This window comes from Notothenia coriiceps, unplaced genomic scaffold, assembly GCF_000735185.1.
Source record: "Notothenia coriiceps isolate Sejong01 unplaced genomic scaffold, NC01 NC01_scaffold00001922, whole genome shotgun sequence".
NCBI classification, from domain to species: Eukaryota; Metazoa; Chordata; class Actinopteri; order Perciformes; family Nototheniidae; genus Notothenia; species Notothenia coriiceps.
This window is the reverse complement of record NW_011334623.1, coordinates 169,608-196,617: the sequence shown is the minus strand read 5'-3', so window position 1 is coordinate 196,617 and position 27,010 is coordinate 169,608. Positions and strand designations below refer to the sequence as shown.

General features: G+C 39.4%; 2 protein-coding genes across 2 annotated transcripts in view; both read left to right on the top strand.

The window, feature by feature from the left end:
- chrm3a (cholinergic receptor, muscarinic 3a) overlaps window positions 1–27,010 on the top strand; it is an 83,429-nt gene that overhangs the window by 41,371 nt on the left and 15,048 nt on the right. The gene's annotated exons all lie outside the window — the stretch shown is intronic.
- Window positions 1–27,010, top strand: part of ryr2b (ryanodine receptor 2b (cardiac)) — a 192,107-nt gene that overhangs the window by 155,388 nt on the left and 9,709 nt on the right. The window contains 4 exon segments of the mRNA XM_010793548.1: window positions 25,919–26,006; window positions 26,096–26,165; window positions 26,292–26,352; window positions 26,434–26,525. Of these exon segments, the coding sequence (XP_010791850.1) occupies window positions 25,919–26,006; window positions 26,096–26,165; window positions 26,292–26,352; window positions 26,434–26,525 (311 nt within the window).

Here is a 27,010-nt window from a genome sequence, read left to right as displayed (position 1 = left end):
CCCTCTCTGTTTGCCTGGCTCCGAGCAGGAATATCAATCCAGCGGTTTAGGCTTCACTTTGAAGCAGCCAGTAGAGGGAATGTGCTCTCGTTAGCATAATCACTTTTTCTCATGGACGTCCTTTAAAGCTTAATGTTTTAAGTCATTCGCCATTAGTCATTATTTAGCTTTCACAAGGGACATGATTAAGTCTCTACATCTTGAGCTCACACACACAATTTACTCAAGACTCAATGTGATTGATTCTGTTTTTCCGGTTTGTTACTCTACTGCCCACTGTGCCATGTTATCTATTCTACATCTATGTTGATGAATCATCTGTTCTTATGGCAAACGGCAATTAACTTGCATGTTTAAGATCCCATCAATCTTGTCCAGCTGTGTTTAAAACACGCGCAGAGCATTCGACTTTACAGAAAGCCAATGATTGCATTACTTCCCCCGTTACATCAGCTTAGGCCAAACACAGTTAATGCTCTCAATTATCTATTCCCAGTCTGGCTTTTATCCCTGTCTGTCTTTTGTCTTCTTTATCAGCTCATCAAAGGAAACAATGTTGGAATTTTTGGGCTAATTATGTGACTTTGGAGAAACTAAAGTAATTGGTTTAACTTTTTGTGTCTTAATATCAGACCAAATGGTTTTCTTTTACATATATTGTACCCCATGTTGTGTGTTTATGGATAGATCTAAGTGATTTTAATAGTTTGAATATCAATGTGACATGACATACCCACACCTTCCTCCTCTATCTGTTCATTTTAATCGTCCTTACAGTGATAAACCCGGTGTAACCTTGTCGATAACATCCCCGCTGAATCCTGCCCATCAGCAGAGAGAAGGAGAACGGAGTAAAGTGCAGGGCCCCTTGAGGTCACCTCTGCATAACACCAGCCCCCTCCATTTAGCAAAGTCTCATTACCTTCCTCCTCTCCAAACTGTACGCATGGAAAGTGTTATGCCTGAGCAGCTATAGGCTCTTAAGCTTCCTTACTTTATGAGGCTCCCGCAATGTGTGTGGGTGCATGAGCGATCGCACACGCTGAGGAGCGCTGCCTCTGTCTCCAAACATTGATAAGACGCTCCGAGGGGGAATTTCTCTATTTTGTATCATTGCCCCGAAGCAAAAAAATAAACTATGATGCTATACTTACATTTTCACTTTTGATTTGCAGTAAATCAAGACGAGAACACATGATAAGTAATTGGAATGCCAGTAATTTGCCGGTGCATTGAGGAAAACATGAATCAGAGTTATTGAAGATGGAGTTGCTGGGTTCTGCGGCGGGCAACGTATTTTACTCTCTGCTGTGTTCGCCAGCTCCTTTGGATTTGCACAGAATATATTGCACTGATTCTGACAGTGAACGATTTTTGAGAACGTGATGGAAACCAGGGTGTGATAAGAAGAGATACATTCTGTCTTCAGAGATGTTCAATGCCGTCTATACTGAGACATCAGGCATTGTTTAAAATCAATGAGCAGAACTGTGCGTTTTGTATCAAGGCGATGAGGTTCCTTATTTGTCAGGTTTTTAACATGTTATCGAAATGTATCCACTCACCATTCTGTATTAGCGGTAAAGCTTAAATAATGTATCTATTACTCAAGAAAATGAGGATGAACAATTCAAATGGCTTTTAAAGCAGAAAGCAAGCTTCTACATTTTGAGAATGTGCTGGTTTTCTTTATCTTCTGAGACAGTAAACACAATGTATGTAAAACAAGTAGTTAAGGGAGTCTTGGTTGGAGGTAACAAACAATTTGAAGTTGTTTTGTCTCCGGTGAAATCACAATTTTCTATTACACGGAATACACAGCCTATGTGTCATGTTCAAAATCAATTGCTTTAAAGCAGAAGACAGATAATAAAATGTTGCTCGCATCGTTAATCAACAGATTTTATTGAAATTACAATAAATGTTTATGCTGTGTTATATGTTCATTTAAAATGGTCATGTTCTGTTAATCTTCTATTCCATTATACTGGCTCTGTTCTTGTCTTTAAACTATGAGATTGTCAAAAGGATGGAAATGGCCGTTTTTTGCCTGATGTAGAAAAAATGCGACTTTGATGGAGCTTCACTTCCGAATGTAAAATATATTTTTTATTTCACAAAAAATGGAAGCCCTGCTGCTCCTTGTCCATCAGCTAAGCTAACTGGCAGTTTGATATGTGAGGTGCAATAGTGCTCACAGTCACTTTCCCTGTGAATGATTGGAGCCAAGAATACCACCCTGTCCAGCAGTTAATGACAGTCCATTGATTCAGACCATCCCCTTTTAGCTGAAAAGAAAAAGCCCCCCAGAGGATTTTTCTTCCCTGGATGCTTATGTAAGTCACAGATTTCTTTAGCTAAATGCTAGTTTAAGTGTCTCTCTTGGGACATAACCAGCAGAGCCTTACCGACTTATTAGCCTTAACAGACCCTACATCAAAAGTCCACTCAACATTTGATTTGCAGGCGTGTGCTGCCTGGTTTATTTGCAAAAGCTAACGTTGTGTTAAAGTGGATTTGTATGCCCAGTCAAACATGTCAGCTCTCCAACATGTCATTCCCCCAGTGAGACTGAGGTCAGTCCGAGCTGGCTGGGGTCTGAATATTCATGATCAGTTCAAAGTACTGTTGGAATTGGATAAAAAAATCATTTTTTCAGGCGAAATTCAGCTCATTTAGAAGCACTCATTTGATTTGATTTAAAAGCCAAGATTTAAAGTTTGGATTATTTCTCTTCCCAGTGGATTTCAGCAGCAAGGCTTTAACCAGTCTCTAACATCTCTTGAGATGTCTCCATTGTTACTTTGAGGAAACGGCAGCGTCTTAAGAAAAGACAATTATCTTCCAGCTCTCTCTGCCGTAATACACTCTCCTGTCCATTACTATTCCTCCTCTGTCTTCTTTTCGCCTTCCTGCCTTTGTACAGTGTACTGTACGCCGCGTCAGAAATAACCTTACAGATGCACTTGCATCCATATTTGCAAATCCACATAGCTGGCAGATGGCACGGAAAGCCTTACATCAGCATTATAGGGTGAGGGACTGAGTTTTTGGTCAGCATCCAAAACTGAGGGACACAAAGTCCTGCAGTATGAGGCAGAGGTAAAAGCTATTGAGAGGAAATCAAAAGCTACTGTAGGCCTTGATGGTGATGAAGAAGAGAGAGGTCTGAGTTCTGACTGCATTCAGTTCAAACTTCTAACTTTCCCAAGTTACAGCATGGAGCATAAAAGATGCACCTTAAATGAACTCCAAATGGATTTTCTTTACCTCCCCGCCCTTTGTGATGGGTCGATCTGTGCACACTGTGAGAGACTGTGGAGCCATAGGTCTCATCTCATAAACTGTTCATACAAATTATAGATTTTACCGCCCTGGTGTTGAAACAACCTCATGTTTTACAGTATTATTTAAAAGCGGTCCAGTTATTTTTTACATCTCCATGATTTTATGCTACTAGCTACTTCTACTTTACCACATTTAAGGGAAATATTGTACTTTTTACTTGTGTACATTTATCTTGGTTTCCATTAAACAAATAGAATATGTTGCACTGATATAAGTGAAATTACTCAACATAATATTCTTATATCTATTAGTTAAAATGTGTTCCATCTCAACCAGCTACAACATTACAATGCTGTGTACATGTTACTGCATCAGTAAAAATCATATAATACATGATAAAAATAACAATTTGGGGCCATTCCACTGCAATAAGATGGCTTTTACTTTTGATACTTATATTGCTGATAATAACTATGTATTTCTTATAATTATGTATCACCATGGCTTGCTCAAATTAATAAGCCCTTAATAACACCAATTGATGAATATCAGATTTTAAAAAAGAGTCCTGAAATAGTTCCTGTAGGAGTTTTTGAAGAAAGCAGCTTTTAAATCCCGCTTTAACACCTAAGAAGCATGCAAATGGGTTTGCAGTTGAGATGGCCAATGACTCACTTTTCACAGTTTACAAACTTGCTGGACATTCGCTTATCTGCTGAGTTTCCATGGTTTTCAGGACTTTAGGACTTGAAAGGCTCGTTAAACATAGTGTGCTCTTTCTGAACAGAAGGTCAGAGTTTGCCTTCATTGCCTTAAGCGTAATTTGCTGACCCCTGGCACATTTTATCTGCAGCGATAAGAAGTGTTTTGCTCCTTTTCAGGTTAAAATGAAACTGAAATGTCTGTTCTTCTTGCTCTCTTAACAACATTTTTTCCAGCGGGGGAGCCTGTTCACATTTATAAAGCACAACAGAAGAGCACATTCCCATCTGCTATGCAATCAATCCAACTTACTAGCAATGAAACAACCCGTACGACTAACCAGCAAATGGATTTCTGTCTTGATTTCCTGTCTCTTCCAGTTTCCAGCTTGTGTTGGTGTGTGCATTCGGCTTGCCTGCACTGCAATAGGCCATTGAAAATCTCCTTTTAAGCCAGACCAGCAGCAATGAATAATGTCTGGCTGATTCGTCTGCTGCACCTGATGCTGATCGAGACAAAAGCAGAGGCGATGAGCTTTGATCTGATGTGAATTCTGATAGCCACCTCTGTGTGTGGTCATCGACAGAGAGACGCCTCTGTGACATGGTGTTAATGGCTTTACTAAGACAGCATAATGCAAAAGTCAATGCCTCAGGGCTCCGGCCGGACAATTCTAATGAATTTGCTGCTTCATTACAGCCGAGAGCAATGAGAATGTCCAATATGTCTCAATGTTTAATTGAGATTGCCTGTGATGATTTGGATTAACAGCTTTAATCAAACATATGGCATGAGGTGATGATAGTCACTAATATTTAAAATGATTTCTTCACACCTCCAACCCATCTGTGTCTTTGATTCAGCATTTCTAAATTCAAATGTCTCATCTTGTCACACTATACAGGAGATGTATGACTGTGACATACTTTACAAACATTTTGGGAGACTATGGTTGAGAACAGCAAAAGTTGTTAAAAGCGGTGGGACTTCACAACATTCAGGAAGGAAGAGATAAACTAAGAGACAGGAACAGAAGTAGGAAGTTTAAAAAGCAGGCTCAGATCAAAAGAAAGCTTCTAAAGTTGAGAGATAAAAGAATGAGCTAGCTGACTTCCTAACTGTACCCCTTGCCTTCAGGAGATGGGTGTCCCTGTGAAGTCATATTTCATGGTGTCTGATAAATATATTAACCCCCCAAAAATGCAAAAACGTTTTAGATAGATCCTTTTTTTTCTATATCTACCATAGAGATGATGCTATCCTCTGTCCAAGATGATGATGCAGAGTCTGATTTATTGATCGAAAAATCGATAGATAATAACATCTTTAGCTATTTGTGTTAGTGATAGTCTTGCTGTGACAAAAGCTCTGTCACCCGGAGGGTAAGAGGAACAATGACACAAGAATTGGCTCATATTGAGCAACGACACATCTACCGGTCTTGACCGGATAGAGGACTGAATATTCACATTAGCTGCAGCTGGAAATGACTGCAGGATGATTGGCAGGTCTGTTTTCCTCCCTAACATCGTGATGTATGTTTGTTTGTACGACCCCAGACTTTAAAGGTCATATCCTTGACATCACACGTAATCTGTAAAACTGTGTCTGAACTTTGACTCAATTTTACATAAAGCTGCCCTAATTGAAATGAAATTCAAAAGAGCACAAACCTGACCTATACGCTTGGTGTTTATGCTTTCGGTTATCTCTGATTATTTAAGTGTTGTAAACAGCAGTGATTAACAGTTTGTTTGCAAACTACAGCCTTGAATATTCATAATGTGTTACAGTGATTAGAGACATACTTTGGTTTGTTGTTTTTTGTCTCATCTCATCATTTTCAAACATAAGCCACAAATGTCCTCTGTTTGGGTGGCCAATACTTGGCATAACTCAGACATGACTAAGCCAAGATATGTTTTTCAACAAACTGTGGTTTGAAACCGTCAGTAATTGGCTCTGTAGTTACACAGTAAAGTCTCTTTGTGTGCTAACACACTAAGAGGACCAGGACAGTGGTGTAACAGACACCCGGCCTGGAAGACAAACATAGCAGGTCATTTGTTTGTTCGCAAACTTAATACAGGTCACATGTGCTCTGTAATATCACCAAATTCGATTCCCAACTGGGTAAGTGGAGGAGAAGGCCATAAAATGTGTCTTTACTCACACAGGCCGGAAATCTGCCTTCCAAATGGCTCTGTGGATAATTTAAGGTTCACAGCAATAAATGTCTCACATGGCAGTATTTCATTAGGCGAGGCGCTCGGGTTATAAAATGCTTCCTTGATTCTGTTGTCTCACCTCCCACAGTTAAAACACTATTTCTTCCTTCTCCGGAAACCTTATCTCAGTGTGTCCTCAACACCTGAAATGTACATAGAGCTAACACTGATTGTATAACAAATCATCCAAAAAAGGGCTACAAAGCACCCGCCAGCTGAGAAACTGACTGAGAGTGTCAGCAAACCATAAAGGACATAATATAAGGAATTAAGTGGCATTTTCTTTTCAATGCAGCGCACACAGTCTCCTGATCCTCTGAAGCCTATCCTGGGTGTCCTCAGAGAAAGCTCCTTTAATGGGTTTTCACTTTTATAAGAGTAGCTTTCAATCTAGCGCCCTGGAACACTCTCAATCTGAATTTGAAGTGATGCCATGGTGTGAGGGCTGGCTCACATTTGGGGAAGTCTTCCATTATTCTCGCTGAGTGAGTGGAGTTGTTGAAACGTGGCACACAGAGAGTCGTGATGTTCAGCACGGAGCCGTCTCCCTCAGTAAGATAACTTGTTTCTATGACTCTTAAAGAAACATTTCCTGTCATGAATGTGTCTGTAGGTAGACACGGACGGTTCCCAATCTCGAGGAAACTGGCTTCCAAGCCAATAATTCAAGGATACTATGTCATCGAGTGCCGTCGAAGGACTGTTCCAATCTCCAGCATACTTGGAATTCCACCGAGGTCACGTCCTTGGTTTTGGTTAATTTCGAGGCTGCACATGGGTAGACTTCGCGTCCTTCAAATCCCCATAATGCTTTGCGCACGGACCAATTTCAAAAACCCTTGCGGAGAATGGCTGAACCGACGCAGCACAGCACACATTTAAATGTAAGTATGTAGTGGCGTAGAACATGTGTTGGTAAATATGTTACTTTGTTGCATTTGTTATCACCAAAAATGTGTTCCGTGAAAGTAAAGAATAGACATCGTGAGGTATTTATTTTTGGTACAGTTTATGTTGAGACCGTTAGAGAGAGTGGCACACTTGTTAGCCTGTTCCATTTTTCTTTGTTTTCCGAAGCCGTGGCTTGGAAGTATACTTGCTTCGTTTCTGAAGGAAGTGACTTGGAAGTATGCGACTACCAAGCCAGTATTCTCGCGATTGAGAAACGGCCTCTGTCTGTGACTGAGCTGCAGGTAATCCTTTCTCCTCGTTGAACTGTTGTCTGTGTATTTAAACGGATGATTTTAAATATATTGGCAATGTTCACCTCTGATAGACAGATATGGCGGCTACGGTTGGAAGGTCTCCAGCTTGTCATTCTTCATCTATATCCTCTGCCTGTTGCACTATATAATATAAATATATATTTTGAAGCTAATTATAACTGACGAACTGATTTAGACAGATTATTAAGTATAACTTCTGTTGGGGAAATATTTTCCAAGGTCCATAACTTTGACCCAGTTTATCAGTTCATACGGTCCTGACTGAGCACACGCACCTGTAACCTTGGCTGCTGTGCTCTCAGTGTTCTGTCTCCCTGTTCCTGCCTGTTGGCGTCAGCTGATAGAGGTGTTATGATTATATCTTGTTATGCAGCATGTTTATTATAATTTATTCTCTCTGAACTAGCTAAATACATGGGTCTGGGGTAGAGTTCTTCAGAATTGACGTGGCAACTCTACCGTGAAGTCAGAACCTCTGGCTCTTGGACTTGTGATGTGAATTCTCCGGCCGAAGCTCCAAATAAACCATCAGTGTTTGACATCAAAGCTCCTGTTCTTCCCGTGTCTCTTTCCTGAGTCGGTGACTCCCACTGCATTGCTACACAGAAGTTTCCCTTACACCTTCTACATGTCGTACTTGTCTTGTTAAATTAGCTTATCGCTATCGCTAATTTGTAACAATCCATCAGCTGTCATCGCTGTAATCGAGTCATATTTGTCAGGATTTGTAACAAGTGATTATTATTTTGAAGGGTGATTGTGCCAAATCCTCTTTAATGTCAGACGATCGCTGTGCATTTTGATGTGGACTACTTATTATTCAACTGATGGGGTTTGGGTGTCATAGACTAAAATGAATACCTTTTTCTTACTAATGAGCCCACAAAAGACAGGATAATTCTGAGTGTCTGAATCCCTGTTGAGCAATTAGGCTTAAAGTCTAAAAAATAATAACCTGGTGTCATGATTAATTATCGCCACAGTGTTTGTTCGTGTAAATGTGTGCCAGCATTTCTCACTTGCTGTCTGATTGACTGCATCTTTATTATTTTCAGCCTTTTCTGAATATGTTACCATACTGAGTTTCATCACCTGTAGACAGCACCGGGGGATTGTTGTTTTTGTTTGTCCCGTCACTTCAAAGACTTCACAATCTTCATTTCCCTTGGACAACATTATTTCTTTTCCTTTCTGATGAAATATTTCTGAATTACTCTGAATGACAGCTTTAAAATAAGTTTCAGGGGGTAATGATTACAGACAGTAAAAAAGTTGGAGGCACGGATTTGCTGCTTGATCAGATGAGTCTCAGTTCTATTATTCAGCTTCTGTCTCCGTCATTATTCTGATAAAAGGAGAAAAAAAGGCATCCTCTTAATAGATAGTGAAGGCAAGGACTCTTCATTGTGATGCATCTTGGGAGCAGTTCTGTTGGATCTCCAGACATTTTAAAGGAAGCTGCTTATGTTTGAAAAAGAGTTCTGCATTCAGTTGAGATAATGACTCTCAATGGATAGAAAGAGTTACCAGATAAAGCAGTAGCTACAGGAAGTGAAGAGAATCGACTGTTTGTTAAGCGCCACACCTCCTGTCACGTTCTCTTTACTCACACAGGCAGTTTACAGTAGTAACAGTGACAGGTTTACCACTGCTTACTCTAGCTTACAATGGGAACATACCACATAGTGACAGTTTTTTTTTTTACAAATACAACCTTTAGACACATCAAATGTTAATGGCTTGATCCTTGGCCTTGGAAGTAAAGCTAGGGCTACACACGGACAATATTGCAGCTTAAATTAGAGACAAATCTCTTTAAAGGGGACTCATTTTCAGATGCATACTTTTTGGGTTTCTACATGTTTGCATGCTTTGACACACATTGTTTTTCTCATAATATCATGAAATACCTGTATTCACCTTCGTCTGAACCGACATGTTTAGGCTCTTGTCTCTTTAAACCGTCCTTCTTCTTCTTTGCACCTTGAAATGTTCCCATAATTGAAAAGCAAAGCTGCTGATTCAACACACATACTTTGTTGGATGTAAAAACAACTAAATGTTCCTCACTCCAACAGCAATTACTCCCACTTTACCTCTCATCTCTGAGTCTCATGTTACCCTCATTGCGCAGGGAGCAGGACAGAGCGGTGAAGCCAGGTGGAACCGGCTGTAATTAGACTGTAGAGAGAATTGATGGACACGCAAAGCAGTCACACGCAATTTACCCCAGAGGAGACGATACATTCACTGCTGCCTTTTCCACACCGCCAGCCCATTCAAGTGTTACAACCACATAATCATCTCCCTCCATTATAGGTCATAACTTGTTTTTACAGTATGTGCTTACCATGTGTTTCCTTTTACATTGACTGACCTTCTTTGGCTCCCACATCCTTGTGTTATGCCTCGTTACCTACTTGCGTGTTCTCTTTCATATTATTTCTGTCCTCAGCTGCTGCAGCCTGTTCGCACTTTTTCGTTATTTTTCCTTAATTTTGTTCTCTTGGCATTGAGTCAAATAGATTATTTACCCTAAAGTTTGCCTTGTGTTTATTTCACAAACAACATATTTTGGGGTTCTTTTTTTCTCACTTATGGTGCTATCATTGCCATCACCCTGGGCAATATAGTTTGAAATCACCTTTTTCCCTAAAGATTATTACTCATGATAATGGGTAGTTTCACTTTGGCATAGTGCCTCTTGGCATACTCTCTTGCGCTGTATTGTCTCTTTCCAAACTGTGTGTTTTCACATTTGAACAGCTTGGCTATCCATCACGCATGTCCGTGTTTGTCTGTCTCCAGGGTAGAGGTGATTTATTATCCCGCTGGAAATTACTGTGCTGATGCTGTTGATTAAAAAGATCCCATCTAGAGATTGTAGGAAGAGAAATAAGGACTAAGCAGTATTTTTTTATTCTGTACAAACCAAAACACATACATTTTATTTAGATGTGCTTTTTTTAATGAATGAAAGCGACTCTCAGCCAAAGACCATTTGGCTCGTTTCCTTTTCAATCAATCAATCAATGTTTATGTATATAGCCCAATATCACAAATGTTACATTTGTCTCAGTGGTCTTCACAGTGTGTACAGAATAGGGGTGCACCGAATGGGAAATTCTTTGCCCGAAACCGATAGCGAAAATAGGAAACAGTTGGCCGAAAACCGAATGCAGAAAGGCCGAAAATGATTAATAGAAATATATATAATGTATACATTTTTTACCAATGTTGTTCAGTTGCCTGATTATGGAAAAATAAATGATTATGGCAAAACTTAACTTAAATAATAATCACTATTATGGGTCCATAAAACATTTATTCAGCACTTTTGAATGCACACAGTACATTAATTCCAAGTCAAGTGCATTTTCTTTTCTCTGTAGGATAACTACAACAAAGTGCATTCAGAACAAAGCCAAGGTGCTTTAAAACTGCATAAACATCTAGGCCAGTAGGCCTACAACAAAATAGTGTAAATAAAGACTGTAACAGCCAGGCCTTCAACAACAACAAATGCACCTATAAGTGCATGCATACAAATGTGCAAACTGGATAAATCCACATGAATGTAACTATTTACAAATGAAATTACAATTGAATTTCAAGAATCTGTAAATAAGGCTNCAACAACTACAAAGCTGTCCATTATAACTGATAGCAATCAGACTGAGAAGAAGGTGATCTGAATAAGATAAGCAAGAAGCAGCAGCACTCTTCCATCCAAACTGCAAGGAAAACAATCAATGAGCCCCTATTTATAATCAGAAACCTTCAAAGACCACACACACACACACACACACACACACACACACACACACACACACACACACACACACACACACACAGAGGATACTATTTCACCCAATAAACAAATCCACCCAGGCGACGTGAGTGTACCTGGCACTGGAGCCTAAAATAGCTTTTAAATTTGATTCCTTGAATTCCTCGGGGAAGTCATGGTGGTCTCGTCCCTCTGTCTCAGAACCAAAAGCCCATTCTCTGTTAATCAGCTGTTGATGAACCCGACCCAGACATGCAGATCTGGAAAGACAGGTCTGATTTGAAAGATAAATCTCCTGCTCAAACACAAATACTAACACACATCATTCGGTGGGCAGAACATGCAGTTAAATATTTTGTAATCCTAATTTGCCGTACTCTGAGATTTGTGGGGTGTTTCTCCTCAAGTATAGCCTTCACTACAGTCATGCCATAGAATATGTCCTATCAGTGTAATGTGTCATAATATTGTAGATGTAAATGGAGAACATTAGGTCATACCTTTCAGAGCTGGAATTTTTTTACATTAAATGATTGCATCTCACTTTCTTTTGATCAATATTTAATGCCCTTGCCAGCACAGCAGTTTATAAAGGCTATTTGGCCCCTCTGGATTACTTTCTTTGCATTTACCTCCCTTGAATTATTAATAACTACTCCTCTAACCTTTTACTATAACTGTGCTCTATTTAATTTAGCCAGTTCAAACGTCACTGAACTGAGCTAAGTGGTGAATATATAGAATGCTTACAGATTTCATATTCATACAGACAGAAAATGCTTTTTTAAGTTTGTATTTCAACACAAATGATGACGCAGGTGCTGTAGTGAATATGAGTACAAGGACAGTGTGCTGTATGAAATGCAAAGCACATTTCACACAGGGGGATAGTTATAGACATATTCATGGATGGTGTTACGATACGTTTACAATAGGAGAACGTTTACTCAATTGTAATTAAGGGACACATTTGCACTCACCCTGAGGCTTTAAAACACAAAAATCGTGACTACACAGAGAAAAGTAAGGGTCTGGAGGACCATAACAAAGAACTAGAGTTCTTGGTCACTTTTGACAGCAGTCAACAGTCTGAGCTGTCTCACAAGTACAGCAGACACTGACTGTTTGGGCCGGATAGCCACAGATTGCACGGTCTACCAGGGAAAGATTCACTTCACTTTCAATCTGAATACATCATAAAACAGCACACAGAAGTCAGTATTGTGTAGATGGAGGGAAAGGGGCCTCTTAAGACATACTTAATTAAATATATGTTTTAGGAATAGGAATTTACTCCATGTAATGATAATATAACATCATAATGGCTACGTTTTATCTGCAGATTAATGAAAAACATACAGTATGAAGGGATAACAGTATCAAAAAAGGGTTAGAGAGGTTTTGCAGCCTTTAATTCTTAATATGAAGCATGTTGAATGGGAGCCAGTGGTCGTGTGTCAACACAAGTTTATAGCCTGCAATTATATTTTATATTGGGTGCTTGCCGGCTAATGAACCTTGAATGCTAATGGCGACAGACGAGTGAAGGATAGGCCACACTGACAATTGGCTTCTGCTGCCGAGGCTTGTTGTTATTGGTCTGTCAGAAAACCTCCAACGCAGCAGGGAGACATGAAGAAGACTCCATTCATTCCCAGAGGGATTTAAAGGGGCGGGATTACAATGGAGCTGATCTTAAACCAAGCCTGAGAAACTGACATGTTCTCAAAGAAATCTGAATGGTGAAGAAGTGCAATCGCTTGACAGGAGCATCTTGTCTTTGCCATCCTTAGAACCGACTACAAGGCACATGAGACACATCTGAAATTAGCATAACCACTGAGCTGATACACAAATGGACTAATATCTTGCATAATACAATTGCCAGTATTTATGGGGGGGCCCTGCATAGTGAATGATGATCTGTGGCATGTAATAGTTCCCATCCGGCATACTGACAGAAACATTATGAGGAGGGAGAGTTATGATCTCTTCATGAGCCTCTGTATGGAGCCATGCTGAGTGGAAAAAGAGTCTCTTCGACTCTTATTGCACTTACAACACTAATATGAGTGGGAGCACTCTGCAAGAGACAACACAGACCAGAGCAGGCTCCCAGAATATTATGTGGGTGGTTCAGTCATAAAAATCATTGTTAGGCTATAAAGGATTCATCTATCTAAATTACATATTCGCTGTAATGACTCTTTGAAAAATCAACTGCTCTTGATTTTCTTCTCCAGGTATCAGCATTTTTAGTGCTTTAAGAAATATCTCTCTTGAGAGTTTCTGGACCACAATTCAACTCACAAAATAAAGGGAAATAAGCACAGCATCTCATATAACAAACCATTGTTGTGCCATCAGTTATCTCCTGCCATTTGTCGAACAATTATCTACAATTTGAGAACTTCCATTTGTCATAATCATATTTCACCTGCAGTTCCCAATGCTTTGTGCCAGAGCCCTTGCATGAATCACAGTGTTTATTGATACCACACTCCCCATCACCACATGTGCTAAAAGGAGTAAAACGTCAGTAACTGTGAAGGTACCAAATTTCCATTAATTTAGTCGATTACCTTCTGTTCAAGCTCTTGTGTCTTCTGCCTGAAAGTAAAAAAAACATCCTTTCTTGCCGCATGTAATACCAAGAATGAAGTTTCCTGGGTTCTCTGCTTCGAACAACACTTCTCAAAATCAATCGTAACATTTGTCTCACCACAGAGGCCCCTGTGTGTCACTCTTTTCAGATGTCAACAACAAATGAAGAGGCTCGGAGGCCCTTGAACTTATTTAAACAGTGCTGAGAGTGAGTATATTACTCAATGCTGAGGTTAGTGGATGAAGATAAACACCTTTACCACGCAAGTGTTTCAGCTCATTCCTGAGGAGTGTGATCCAGAGGGTGCAGGCATTTCTTTAGCCTTAAAACTTTAATATATATTCACAGCAATTAGGAAAAAAGAAAGCCGTCTTTATCTCATCCCCTGTACAATATTTCTTCCAATGGGCTTATGAGTAATCTCATGCATTTCAATGAGATATATGTTTGGAGGGTGAGCGATCTAGAGACAGGAGGACATGGAAAGCTGAAGCTGAGAAAGATACAGCGGCAGGGCCTGGATTTGTCGGATATTATTTTTACATTATCCCTCTTTCTATTATTTCCCCGGATGACCTTAACCTATAGAATGTGGGAATCAAAGTTGCTTTGAGTTGTCATCCATGAACAACGTGTGATATATAAAGATGCTTTTTAAACATTAGCAGGTTGTGTAGTCTAAATCTGTCAGACGTGTACTTCCTACATGTTCGATTGAATTACAATGAGTTATTCTAACTAACAAACATGTTGTTCACTGGTTGTTACTCCTGCAATATATTAGCGTTTAATATGAAAGGACACCTCTGTAATGAATACAATATTTCTAATTCAATAGTGATGGGATGAGATTAGCTTATTAAACAAAGGCAGGTCATTGAGCTCGGTCAATATTGAACAAACTCCTACGCTAAAGATCAACTTCATGACGCACAGAAAGCTAAACGAGTCCAGTGTACGTGGTGAGTGCTGTCATTAATCTGATCAAATTCAAATGTCAGACTCAAATCAGAACCTCTTGAAATACATATCAGAAAGTGATACCAGAACGTTGTTTTGGCATTTATTAACTTTCCCGCTCCTGCACCTTTTTGGTCCAGGCAACAACAATAAAAGCAATTACAAATAATTCTACATAATATTCATCAATACATGTTTAATTTGTGAAGAGGAAAGATCTCTGTTCTCCAAGTATTCTGCTGAAGCAATTAGCTAATTATTTGCTAAATCCAACATATATTCTAATTTCTATAAGGCCTAAAATATGTGAAAGGGGGATGAAGGAGGAGCAAATAGCTTGAGTGAACAATGACCCTGTTTGAATCTCTCATTGATGTTTTATGGATCAGCTGATGATCAGCTGCCGGGTGCACATGACTGGAAGCACCCCTCCTCCCTGAACTAACGTAATGCTTCATTAACTCTTACTAATACTTACTTTTTGTTCTTCTTTTAAGTCCCAAAAAGGAAAGACTTGTTCACTTTACAACTAAGTCACATTGCTGTGTTGTGCTCCCCTCATACTTGCCAACCTTGAGACCTTGACGGGGGGGGTGGTTGGGTTGGGTTGGGCTGGACCTGTATTCAGGAAAGGAGTGAGCAGAGGGCAGAGTTGTCGATTCTTGTTCTGTTTTCTGTGACTAAAGAGACGCGCTACCATGGAAACCAAACAATGGTGTAGCTGTATTAAAGTCCGAGTGGAAACAGTCCTGAGTGAATCTGATTTTGTCAGAAATGCGGGAGAAATATGACCCCGGGAGGAAACCGGGAGAGGGCTATGAAATCGGGAGTCTCCCGCGAAAATCGGGAGGGTTGGCAAGTATGGCTCCCCTCATGTGCAAACACAAAAGCCCTCACGTCAAATACTCTCATTTGATTCACAGAAAATCCAGTTAGGGGAGATTTGTGTTGACAAATTTGCACCTGGGAAGAAGAAAAAAAGTAATCAGGCGAAAGAGGATAGACAGTTTTTCTGAACAATGCGAAGTACATTTCAAACTACACGCTTCTGCAGAAACTTCAAACATAGTTTCTAAACAAATGAACAAGCATATGATTGCTAGATTGACTTTGTTATTGGTGACTAAATCCCTGCACACCAAAATCAATAAAAGATTTAGGTGTAGGCAAACAGTTCTTTTCATAGCTTCATTTCCAGGACACGCAATGAGTTTGAAACAGGAATTTCAAGGTAAATCCACATCCGGGACCCGTCCTGCCTTCTCACTTGTTTGTCTTTGTGATAAATGCGACACCGACTTTCAAGACTCTTGTATCGATCTGCAACCCTCTCTGTAAACAAAGATAAAAACGAACATGCAAAACAATCAGAATCACATTTTCCGATCACATAGGAATTCAAAATATAACGTCCTTTTTTTTTTCAGATTAAACCTCTACCGATCTGGAAAGAAAATGTAATCCAAAGCTTCATTTCATCACGATTGAATCCTGCAGCTCTCAATTTCGCCTGTTATAGCCAGAGCTCCATCAGCCCTAGAGGCAATGCGCACAGAATAAGATTTCCTGTATCATCTGCCCCTTCATTTAGAAATTGAATTTAAGATCTTGCAGTTGGTTTTGTAAAGCTCAATGAAGCCTCAAGTGAAATCATTGATCTTATGACCTACTGAAAGATTGGGCAGCAAATGTGATCGTTCTTCAACGGAAACAGATGACCATTTCACACTCTCACTGTCAGAGCATTTTTGCAGCCAGACAAAAGGAAGGTCCAGGTCTTCTTTTAGATGTCTGCTTTTAAAAATGTCCTTTATAGAGTGTGAGACTGACCGTTGAGCGGCCCGACCAAGCAAGGAGGCAGAGGCAGAACGTCCAAAAATATAACCCGACGTGGGCATTTATTAAAATAAGTTCACAGCCTCAATCCTGCTGTTCTCCGTGAACACCTCCTGCAGCCACAAAGATCTCCAACACACACCCAGCCTAACAAGAAACAGCACTTAAATACACACACAGACTAACAAGACACAGGTGAGGGGGGAGGAGACAACACAGGGCACCAGGTGAACACAATTGGGTAATCAGTAGGAAGGAACACAGAGACGACCGGAAGCAACAGACAAGATGGGGGTGAACACTTATACCATTAAAAAAAATACTACATCAATAAATTATATAAACATGTTCACGAGAGCTCTAGTAACGGCGTCTCGTCGTTACATAGAGTAATGGTGTTTTCAGATATCATTTTTTCTGTGATGTTGTGTTCTGCTTTTTACTCTCCTAACACCCATTGGGAAAGTGTTTTCTTTTGGGAAACTATAGTCGCAAAAAGTACTGTGCAAGTTAGCAGTTTGGAGGTGTGATTTGATATTTTGGTGAGATGGACGCATTTTCTGGTGGCATGACATTCTGCTGATGAAAGTCTTTATGCTTCTTGTGTTATCAGATAATTAAACTTTCATTTGAACCAAAACCAAATTTGAAACTCTCTTGCCAGTTAGCATATAGAGAATAGAAACATATATCAGCCAGATGGCCGCAGAGTGAGTTATGCTGATATGATGCCCCATATTAAATACAATTAACAGTTTCCCAGTATCATGATGATGTTAAATTTAGAGCATCTACTCTACACTCACCAAAAATACTATTTTAACCACCAATGTCTGTCAGTGCTGGGGACATTTAATGAATACTTTTTAAGAGTCTTTCTCTCTGGGGGTGGACAGAGTGAGGACATTTTAGAATAGCATTCCATTGCTGACTCACCCCATATCCACATTCAAATGAATATTCCAATTTGCCACCTGCATGTAAACAGAATCATATAATCCAAATGGGTTTTCAAATTGTAGCTAGATGCTGAATGGCCCAAACCTATCATTATTCTATGTAGGCCTACGTGTACAATGATTAGATGCTTCTCTAGATACTCTATTTTGATGAATCTTGCTTTTTAAGTGTTTCATTTCTATCAAGGTTGCAGTTTTGGCTCCTAAGTAAAGATTTCTGGGTTCAGATGTGTCCACAGAGACTTGACAATATCATTTAATTTGAGCAAAAGAGCATTTCTGCACAATTTGAAAAATGCAAAAAGCCAAGCTGCAGCCTTTTCAGCTGTGCGAGTAAACAGTATGTGCAACAAAATGTATTTTATGCAGCCTGGAGATTTGAAATATCTCATATGTCTATCTCTCATAATTTATTCTTTCATTCAATAGTGTGACATTAAGGCAGCTGATTATGCTGTTAGGTTGACTGTGTGGAACAAAGAGGGGAACAGTGACAGGGTGCGTTGGAGGACACCAACAGAAACGTAGGCTGGTGTGAAATAACAATAATGCTGTTATTTACACTCTCCCACTTCTTTCCTTCTCTTGAACTTACATATAATTACATTAGACAAAACTAAAATGTCACGTTCTTTGTATTTGTGGGAAGTTTGGACATGTAACATTTGAAATGTGTAATTATCATCACAGTTGGTGATTTATTTCTTGAAAAGCGAGCTGACATTTCTTTGGGCTTCATGCAGGGTTTGGATTCGCTGCTAAGCATGCTAACAGAGCAGCACGATCCAACTAAGTGCAAACTGTCACAAAAAGCTTTTTCCTGACTGAAGTACCTGTGGTTTGAAAATAAAAACATGAATGCTTAGACGCTGCCCTCAGAGATGCAAGCACTTACTACAGTAAAATAATCCACTTTGATACCCTGCAGGTGGTGTTTCTCTATTTCACGAGGGAAGCTGTCACCTCTGCACGAAGCCACCACTGATTTTCAAGGACACTCTTCACAGACTATAATAATTAACAGTTTACTCTCCTTCCAACTAGTTTTTGAAAATGATTGGGTGATAGCTCTTTTAGAAGTTACTGACTGCCACAGAATTACAATAATTTCCATGTTCAGCTCAAATCGTTTTATGTATGAATTCCTTTTTGCTAATTGGAGTCAGAGAAAGAACTAACAGTGCTCAAATCATTGCATGTCAATTATGAATATTTGTACATTATTTATAACATATCATTTAAAAAGGGAAGGAATGCTGTTATGATTTAGGTTTGAATATCACATACTTTGAAGATGTGTCTTTCCTTATAGTGTCAGTTTTTTAGTTGATGTTTCGATCACAACATTTACTTTAGGGAAGAGAAATCGCAGCTCATTTGATGCATCTACATCAACTGTTCAATGAGTCTTTTCAAACTTAAAAGAGACCCTTTTATGATTTTCTTTTTCAATTTACAGACTAACTTCAATAAAATGTAGGTGTTTTGTTCGGTTTTGTGTGTTTACCAACAATGTTTCTGTTTCCCTTCCAGTAGAATATGATGGCTTTTTCATCTGGTTAAATGTTTTCCTCCTAAAATTAGATTTCCAAGCGAATAAATCTATTTACCATCCATACTTTATGTTTGTAAATCTCATTTCCTCGTCTGATAGAAACAACTTCTTCTTGGGCTCCTGGCAGAGACTTGCTTTGCACGTTTGCAGAGAGAGAAATTAAGTAATTATAGCACTAAATTAAAACCATAAAATACATCTAAATTCTTTAAATGAAGCATTTCAGCTGCCTATTAACCCAACATCATCATTATGATATACTAAACAAAAAGCACAAATAATAATAACATGACTTAATCAAACTAAATGATTACATATTGCAATTGTTGTGCTCTGTGGAACAACATCTTATGGAAATTCAAGCAGCTACTGTATGTCTCCCAAAAGTATGAAGAGGAGCCTTTTTATCAGAGGAGTCAAAATGGATGGATTACAGAGCTTCCTTCAGCATGGATTTTACATTCTCCTAAAAAGTAGTCCTCCTAAAACACTGAAAAAAATGGCTTTGACATTCACTTTGAAGATTTCACCAGAAGAAGGCCACCCTCACAGCCAGTTCAGTCCCCTGAGGGTCCTGTAGGACTAAGGCTCTGCACTGACACCCTGCAGCGAGCCCTCTGACTCTGGGGAGGGGGGCAGCGAGAGGTAGAAGGGCAGCCTTCTGGGCATCAGTCCCCTGGGAACCATCATCCCATAATCCATCCTGGGAGTTTGGTAAGTAGGACATTTCTGTCACCGCTACTCTGCTCCCTTCACTGACTGCCCCAATTGATTTTTATTTGCATCTGATTTTATTTTATTTATTTTGAATGTGTAAAACAATAATACAAATAATGAAAAGGAAACATGATAATTATTATACTATACAAACTGAAGCAGTGTCAAATTGATAGACAAAAATATTACTGACTTTATATATAAACAAATGAACTACCTAATTACACATCCGAAAAGGGGTGGGAAGAAGTTCATTTATTTCATCCCATCTCCCAAAAACTAAATTAATTGAAATATATATGTCTTTTTTTTTGCTTAAAAAAAGAAATGTGTTATTGAAAAACAAACAAAATCCACTTCAAGACACTGATACTGGCACATGGTGTGAAGAGATCAGGCCCTCCCTACATCAAGGACATGGTTAAATGATACACACCAACACACATCGCTCTGCTTCAGCCAATCAGCTCTCTGCTCCCTCACTACAAGTGGGACCCAGGTACGCGTGAACAAAAAGCCTGTTTGCTATCCTGGCTCCAAATTGGTGGAACGAGCGCCTCATTGATTTCATGACAGCAGGAAGTGTAAACACATTTTCCGTCACAGAGTGAAAACCCTCCTGTTTCGCTTGTACCTATGCCATTAAACCTAACACACATAAAAAAGTAATAGTAAATAAAAGATTTGGCTCATTTGAAACCAATGCAGCAGCACTTACAATGGTTTTGCTTATTCGAAGCAAATATACCTGGAAGCATCAGCGAAATGAAATGTAATGTTATATTGTTTTATCAGAGGATTGATGTACTGTAACAGTTCCATATGGTGATAATCTATCAGATGTTGGTTAAGGAACACTAAGGTGAAATACTGAAGACACTTAATCATCATCAGGCACTAGCCCTTGCAAATTACACTTATGTTTAAATTAGCGCAAACATTTCCTACAGTATAATGAAATATTATTTTTGCAAGAATCCCCCCTTAATGATATTCATGTTCATTCATTTATTAACCTCACGTAGAGTCTGCATCAGTCTAGTGCTTTGAGATACTATTCTCTGACACTGTAATGAAGTTTCTTTCTGGCTTCCACGTTTCTTTTGTTCATGCAAACAAAAACTATTTACACAGCAGACAAAGGAAAACAATCCAATTAAAACATGAATATTTACTAAGTAAGCTGCGGCCGGAGTGTAAAAGCAGACGTCATGTTTGTTATTTTAATCAGCTCATGTTCCTGTAGTGATGGGTTCCAAATCAAATATAAAATAGCAATAACAAAACCCGATATGGCTTTAACTGGAAAGGTACTATTTACATTCAAAATCACATTTAATGTACGATTGTGTTTAACATTACAAAATATACTCAATCTCAATCACAAATTATATTGGTAATATTGGTAATACCAAGTTTGTAAGTAAATCGTATAATTTTGATTATCTGTAGAACTGCAGAAGGGGTCCGGAACAAATCTTGTTACAGGAACAATCAAATATATCGTATCGTATAATCTGATGTTAACCTCCAGTTTGGTAACAGTAATCAGCCACATGTATAGACCAAAAATAATTTCATTTAATGCTAAGGGCAAATACACTGTTACCCTAAAAGTTGGAATACATACATATTGTTAATCTCTTCTCATTAAATTATTTTGTGTGTAAAAAAAGGAATGTGTCTGAAAACAAAATGATTTCACCTGTATGGGAAACAGAGTACCAGCTGATACCTGAGCCTCAAACTCACAGTATAGGAATTGTTAGTAAAGAAAGTATCTTTATATTAATAAGATGCCCGACTAATCACAAATAGAAACACTGCAGTTAAAACCTTCTTTGTAAACTTTTTATTGAATCCTCTTGTAGGTTTTCCTTAGGCCAGTCCTCACATCAACCTGTTCCTGTCTCTCTGCGCTCCTCCGACTCTGACAATCTGTCTCTAAGTTGCCCTCAGCTGAGGGATTTGTGGAGTGATACCACTACTCTTTCAGGGGGGTTGGATGGAGGGGGGATAAGGTTGGATGACATTTCATTGATCGGAAGAGACTGACTACAGCAGGTGGCTTTGATGGGATCTGTGTTTCAAACTGCGTTCATGTTACATTTTTAAAGCGTTTCCCATGCAGCACTCCCTCACCTCCTCCGCTATCACAGGCCGTCTGCACAGTGTTTGTTTTGAATCACACGTTGGGACACATTCAGCAGAGAGTGATCTTGAATGTTGTTTGTGCACAGAGTAAATATTGCTCGACACTACCAGAATTGATCGTTTACTGGGATGTTACAGAGTATTTATTTGGTGTTTTTTACACCGAGGACCACCTGTCAGTCTTCCTCTCTGCTTTTGTGTGTATGAATAATTATCTTGGGGATGAACTTATGTTTGTATACAAAAACCACATTGTCTCATTGTCTAATTACCGTAAGGATTTAGCTTTTAGGTCTTATTTTAGAATATTTCAAGCTCTAAACAATTTGTTGGAATATAAATCTTTACAGTTTTTAATTTAGGTGCAATTTAAATAGGTCTGGATAAATGATATTGGAAGCCATTACAAGATTAAAAAGTACTATCTATGAAACCCACCCCAAAAGGTGCCTGTGTGCCAACGATAAAATCACATGAAGAGAAATTAATTAACTTCCACTGACCCAACCAGAAAATAAATGAGAAAAGCAATTCCAAATGCTAGTTCATTCAAACTCATCATCTTTATCCGACCAATAAATCCAGGTTGCTGGATTTATTTGGTCACGGATGATAGAGCATCATCCAACTAACCTCACCCCTCCTCATCATGCACAAATGGGTGAGGAAGAATCAACGGTCCCCAGCAGCTCCCTATTGGACACCCGTGCAATTAATTTTATCCCTAAAATCAATCTATGGGATCTTTTGCCCACTGTTATCTATGGTGGCAAAACCCAAATGACATGTCTTATATGTTTCTCACTCAATCTTCAAAAGAAAAGAAAGTGGATAAGTTTCTTTATTTTTCTCGGGAAGTTGATAAAAAACGTAATTCAAATGTAATAACATGGGTATCAAAAATCAATTTTAGAGATAAACATCTGAAGCAGCATCGTATAACAGAGTCTGCAGGAACCTTTGGACACTTGTTGCTAAAGAATTGTTTTTTAAAAACTGCAGTCTTCAAAGCTAAATGCCGCATGCCAAATTAAATAACACCAGTCAAGACTTGTCAAAACCAGACTCTGAACCTTTGTGTTTCTCCTTGTTGCTTTGACACACTCCAGCACACACAGACACAGGGTCCCAGCACAGACAAAACGTACTCGCATACATATTTTCAGAATAGATTATTCAGAATATGTGCGACTGACTTATGAGGAAAGAACTGTATTAAGAAAACTGTTCAGAAATCAGTGGACCTATCACGTCATCATCAGTTTTGCTTATCAGAACATTGTATCTATAACTACATAATACGTAATTAAAAAAAAGACTTTAACAGATGCTGAACTGAGGTTCTTTAACCTAAATTCTAATGTGAACATGCTTACATGCTGGTTTTTAACAGATACCATTTTGTTTGTGTTCATCATCTGAGTTAACCATACACCAACATTGAGACATTGACCTGATAATGGCACTACACCGAGAGTCTTTTTAATCCATCCCATGGCTTTTACCGACAATCCACTCAGTCAAATGGCAACAATAGAGGAAAAGTCAGGGGATCACTAAGTCAATTGGTTTCATTCCTAAGAGACCGTGAATAAACCAAATGTCAATCCATTTCATAGTTGAGATATTTCAGCAGAACCAAAGCGGTCGAATAACCAACCAAGCATCACCATATTATTACCATCACAATAAGGTTGTTTTTTTCCCTTTGAATGTGTATTTTACATTGTATCAATAAATAAGCATTTTGGAAAGGAAACGGTATACGATGTCAGAGCTGCAGCTGCCATTGAGGGCAGTGTGGTCATGTCCTCTATTTTTCTGTGCAATCAAACAAAGGTGACGCATGTTACACATTTAGAGTGTGATTGCATTAGCTTTGTCAATGAAGGTATGCATTTAAATCCAACCTTTACTAGCGGTGAGGGGTTCATCAATACTCACTAGAGGACGTCATAGTCAGCTCTGTATTGACTTTCTCTCCTCTCTGAAAACACATTGCAGTGGCTGTTTGCTTCTTGTGGCGACTTCAAGTGTTTGTTTTAATTTTGCAAGATAGGAAACTTTTGATTTCCTCTCCACTAGTAACTGTACTTTCATCTATTCCACTTCGAACTCCTCGAGAGCCTTAGATATCCCTTGGACCAGCTAATCCTTTCTTTTTCAATATTCATCTGAAAACTAATGGTAATGTTAACACTAAATATGGAAAAGAAAGTGTATCAAGGGATAGTTTGTTAAAAACTAATTTGATGATTCCTTCAAGATGATGCAATTTGGGTGCAATTCCTAATAAGGTTTTAGCACACTACATGGGGAAAACTGTGTGTGAGTAAGACTAAGACAGAACACTGACCCACTCCTACCTCTGACGAATTCAGGTTCAAATGGGGACCTTTTTCCCTGTGTGTGTGCCTCTCCACCTCTGTTTCCTACTTGTTACTTGCTACCCTTTTCCCTCAACCTATCCTAAGGGAGTGCATGTATGTAGACACGTTAGTTTAGCTGCTATAGGCTTGGACTGTTGGGGGGGGGCACCTTACTCCGTCTTTCTGGCTGTTTTTACCTGTGTACTCTCATGTTCCGATTAACCCAGTTTCCTCCAAATCTCTTTTTTGTGTCCATATATACGCCGGGATCCTGAGTCGAGGCTAATCCTGTTGCTGTGGTCGTGTGTCCTGGATCCTCTATCCTGAGCACTGGATCTGAGTCCTGGACTTCGAGTCTTGGCTGAACCTGTCTATGCGGTCCTGCCAGACTCTCATCTTCCCTGATGGCTCCCACAAGATTGTTGACATCCTCGTGGATTCATCTTCTTATTATAGACACATGCATTTCCAAACATTTGGACTACCTATGCTGTAAATGTATTATCTCTTCGATTTACACACGGCATCTATTGCACGTCTGTCCGTCCTGGGAGAGGGATCCCTCCTCGGTTGCTCTCCCTGAGGTTTCTCCCATTTTCCCTTTAAACTGTGGGGGTTTCTCTGGAAGTTTTTCCTTGTACGATGTGAGGGTCAAAGGACAGAGGGTGTTAGTGTCGTATTGTCATACTGATATTCTGTACACACTGTGAAGACCACTGAGACAAATGTAACATTTGTGATATTGGGCTATATACATAAACATTGATTGANATTAGGATTAAAAATCGTAGTGAGAGCTGCTGAATTTCCTCCCGTCGGATGTGATATAAAAACAAAATCCACTTGAGTTTACATCTACAAAAACAATCGATTTGTTTTTATATCACATCCGACGGGAGGAAATTCAGCAGCTCTCACTACGATTTTTAATCCTAATTTAATCATCATCTTCACCACGATCATTTATGTTTATGTTCCCCGAATTGACATGAAAGCACTGACAAATATGAATATACTGTAGTCAACTTCATTAAAACGTTATTAACGTGCCTCAACTCAGTAATTTACCATTTCTACGCATGAAAACACACTTTGTCCGTGTTTGGCTCTCTCGCCGCACAGTGAAGCGTTCCCGCATTGACGTCACTTCCGGCTTCCCCCAAAACCTCAAAATGAGTCGAAAGAATTTTCCCGCGATGTTCGAAATTATTGATATTTATCGGAACGGTATCGCTTTTTCTTTTTTAAACTGACGGTTCGAGATTACTAGTAGCCCACTATTTCATTGCACAACAGTTGTTGGGTTCGGGTCACAGGCTCTTTAAGTTAGCACATCATTTTTATTTATGTTGGCAAATCCCAAATATTTTCTCACGTTACTTTTTTAAAAGGTTTGGTGTATAATTATTCAGTCCTTCAGCAAGGCAGCTGCTGATTCAGTATACTGGAACCTATTTGTTCCAACTGACTGACTTTAAATATTTTCTTAAACGTCCTCACATCTGTTCTGTTTGTGTGTCCTCTGTCAGACTGTGGAGAGGGGAAGGTGGCAGCAGACACATCGGACTGTTTTCTTAATTTTCACAAACTCAGTCTGCATCTGCAGGGCGACAAAGAGTAAGCTAGAAAACTGAACCCTTATGATGTTAACAGCAGTCTGCATGATAATCTGTGTCTAACCGTGCTGTGTTTGCTCCCTGGATCAGACCCAACTGGCTGAAGAAGCTCTTCACTGACTTCATCACCTTCACTGTCAAGCTGGTAGTAAAGGGACAGGTGAGGACCAAAGAAAATAAATAAAGTGTGAATTACTTTTCAGCATTGTAGCCAGAGTAAATGTTGACATGTCTTCTTATAGTCAGAGTAAAGATAACACTTAATTTAATATGTTTTCAAATGCAGATTTGTAAGGAGATCAACAAGGTGGCAAATATACTGGCAGACTTCATACAAGAGAGAGCAGGTGTGTGCACAATGTGTGTGTGTGTGTGTGTGTGTGTGTGTGTGTGTGTGTGTGTTTACCTGTATATGTCTGTGCTTACAGAGCAGTTCCTCAGTGATGGAGACATCAGTGTGGACATTGATGTAGCTGCTGCCCCTGTCATCACTGCAAACTACATAGAGTCCTACCACAAGGTAAAGGCCCCTCCACTGCATACAACCAAGACTAAGACTAAGCTGCTTGGTTTTGAAAAAAGTCCATCAATAGATGAAAAGAGAAACTGTTAAACATTGACAGCAGGGTACTTTGCTAGATCGGCAAATGCAAATGTATGGATAATCCCCAATCAGAAACCTTTGATAAATGGTGAGGTTCATGCTAAACTTAAATCATGGGTTATCGTGCACAGCAGCGCTGACTTGGAAGAGAACAAGAACTCCAGGTGGTGCTCTGGAGAGCAGCCAGGCTGTGAGTGCACAGAAGGATCAGGAGCCACTGTCCTTGCTACCACCCTCACAACTTCGTACACCCTGTGTCTGACGTCGTCCCTTGTACAACTTCTACAGACCACATTGTTGGGACTCTTGTGCCGGTCCCTACGGTAGTACCAGGTCCTCGGAAACACACCCAATTGGGAAATTTCCTAAAACGTGTGTAGAACGGGACAAATTTTGTTTTC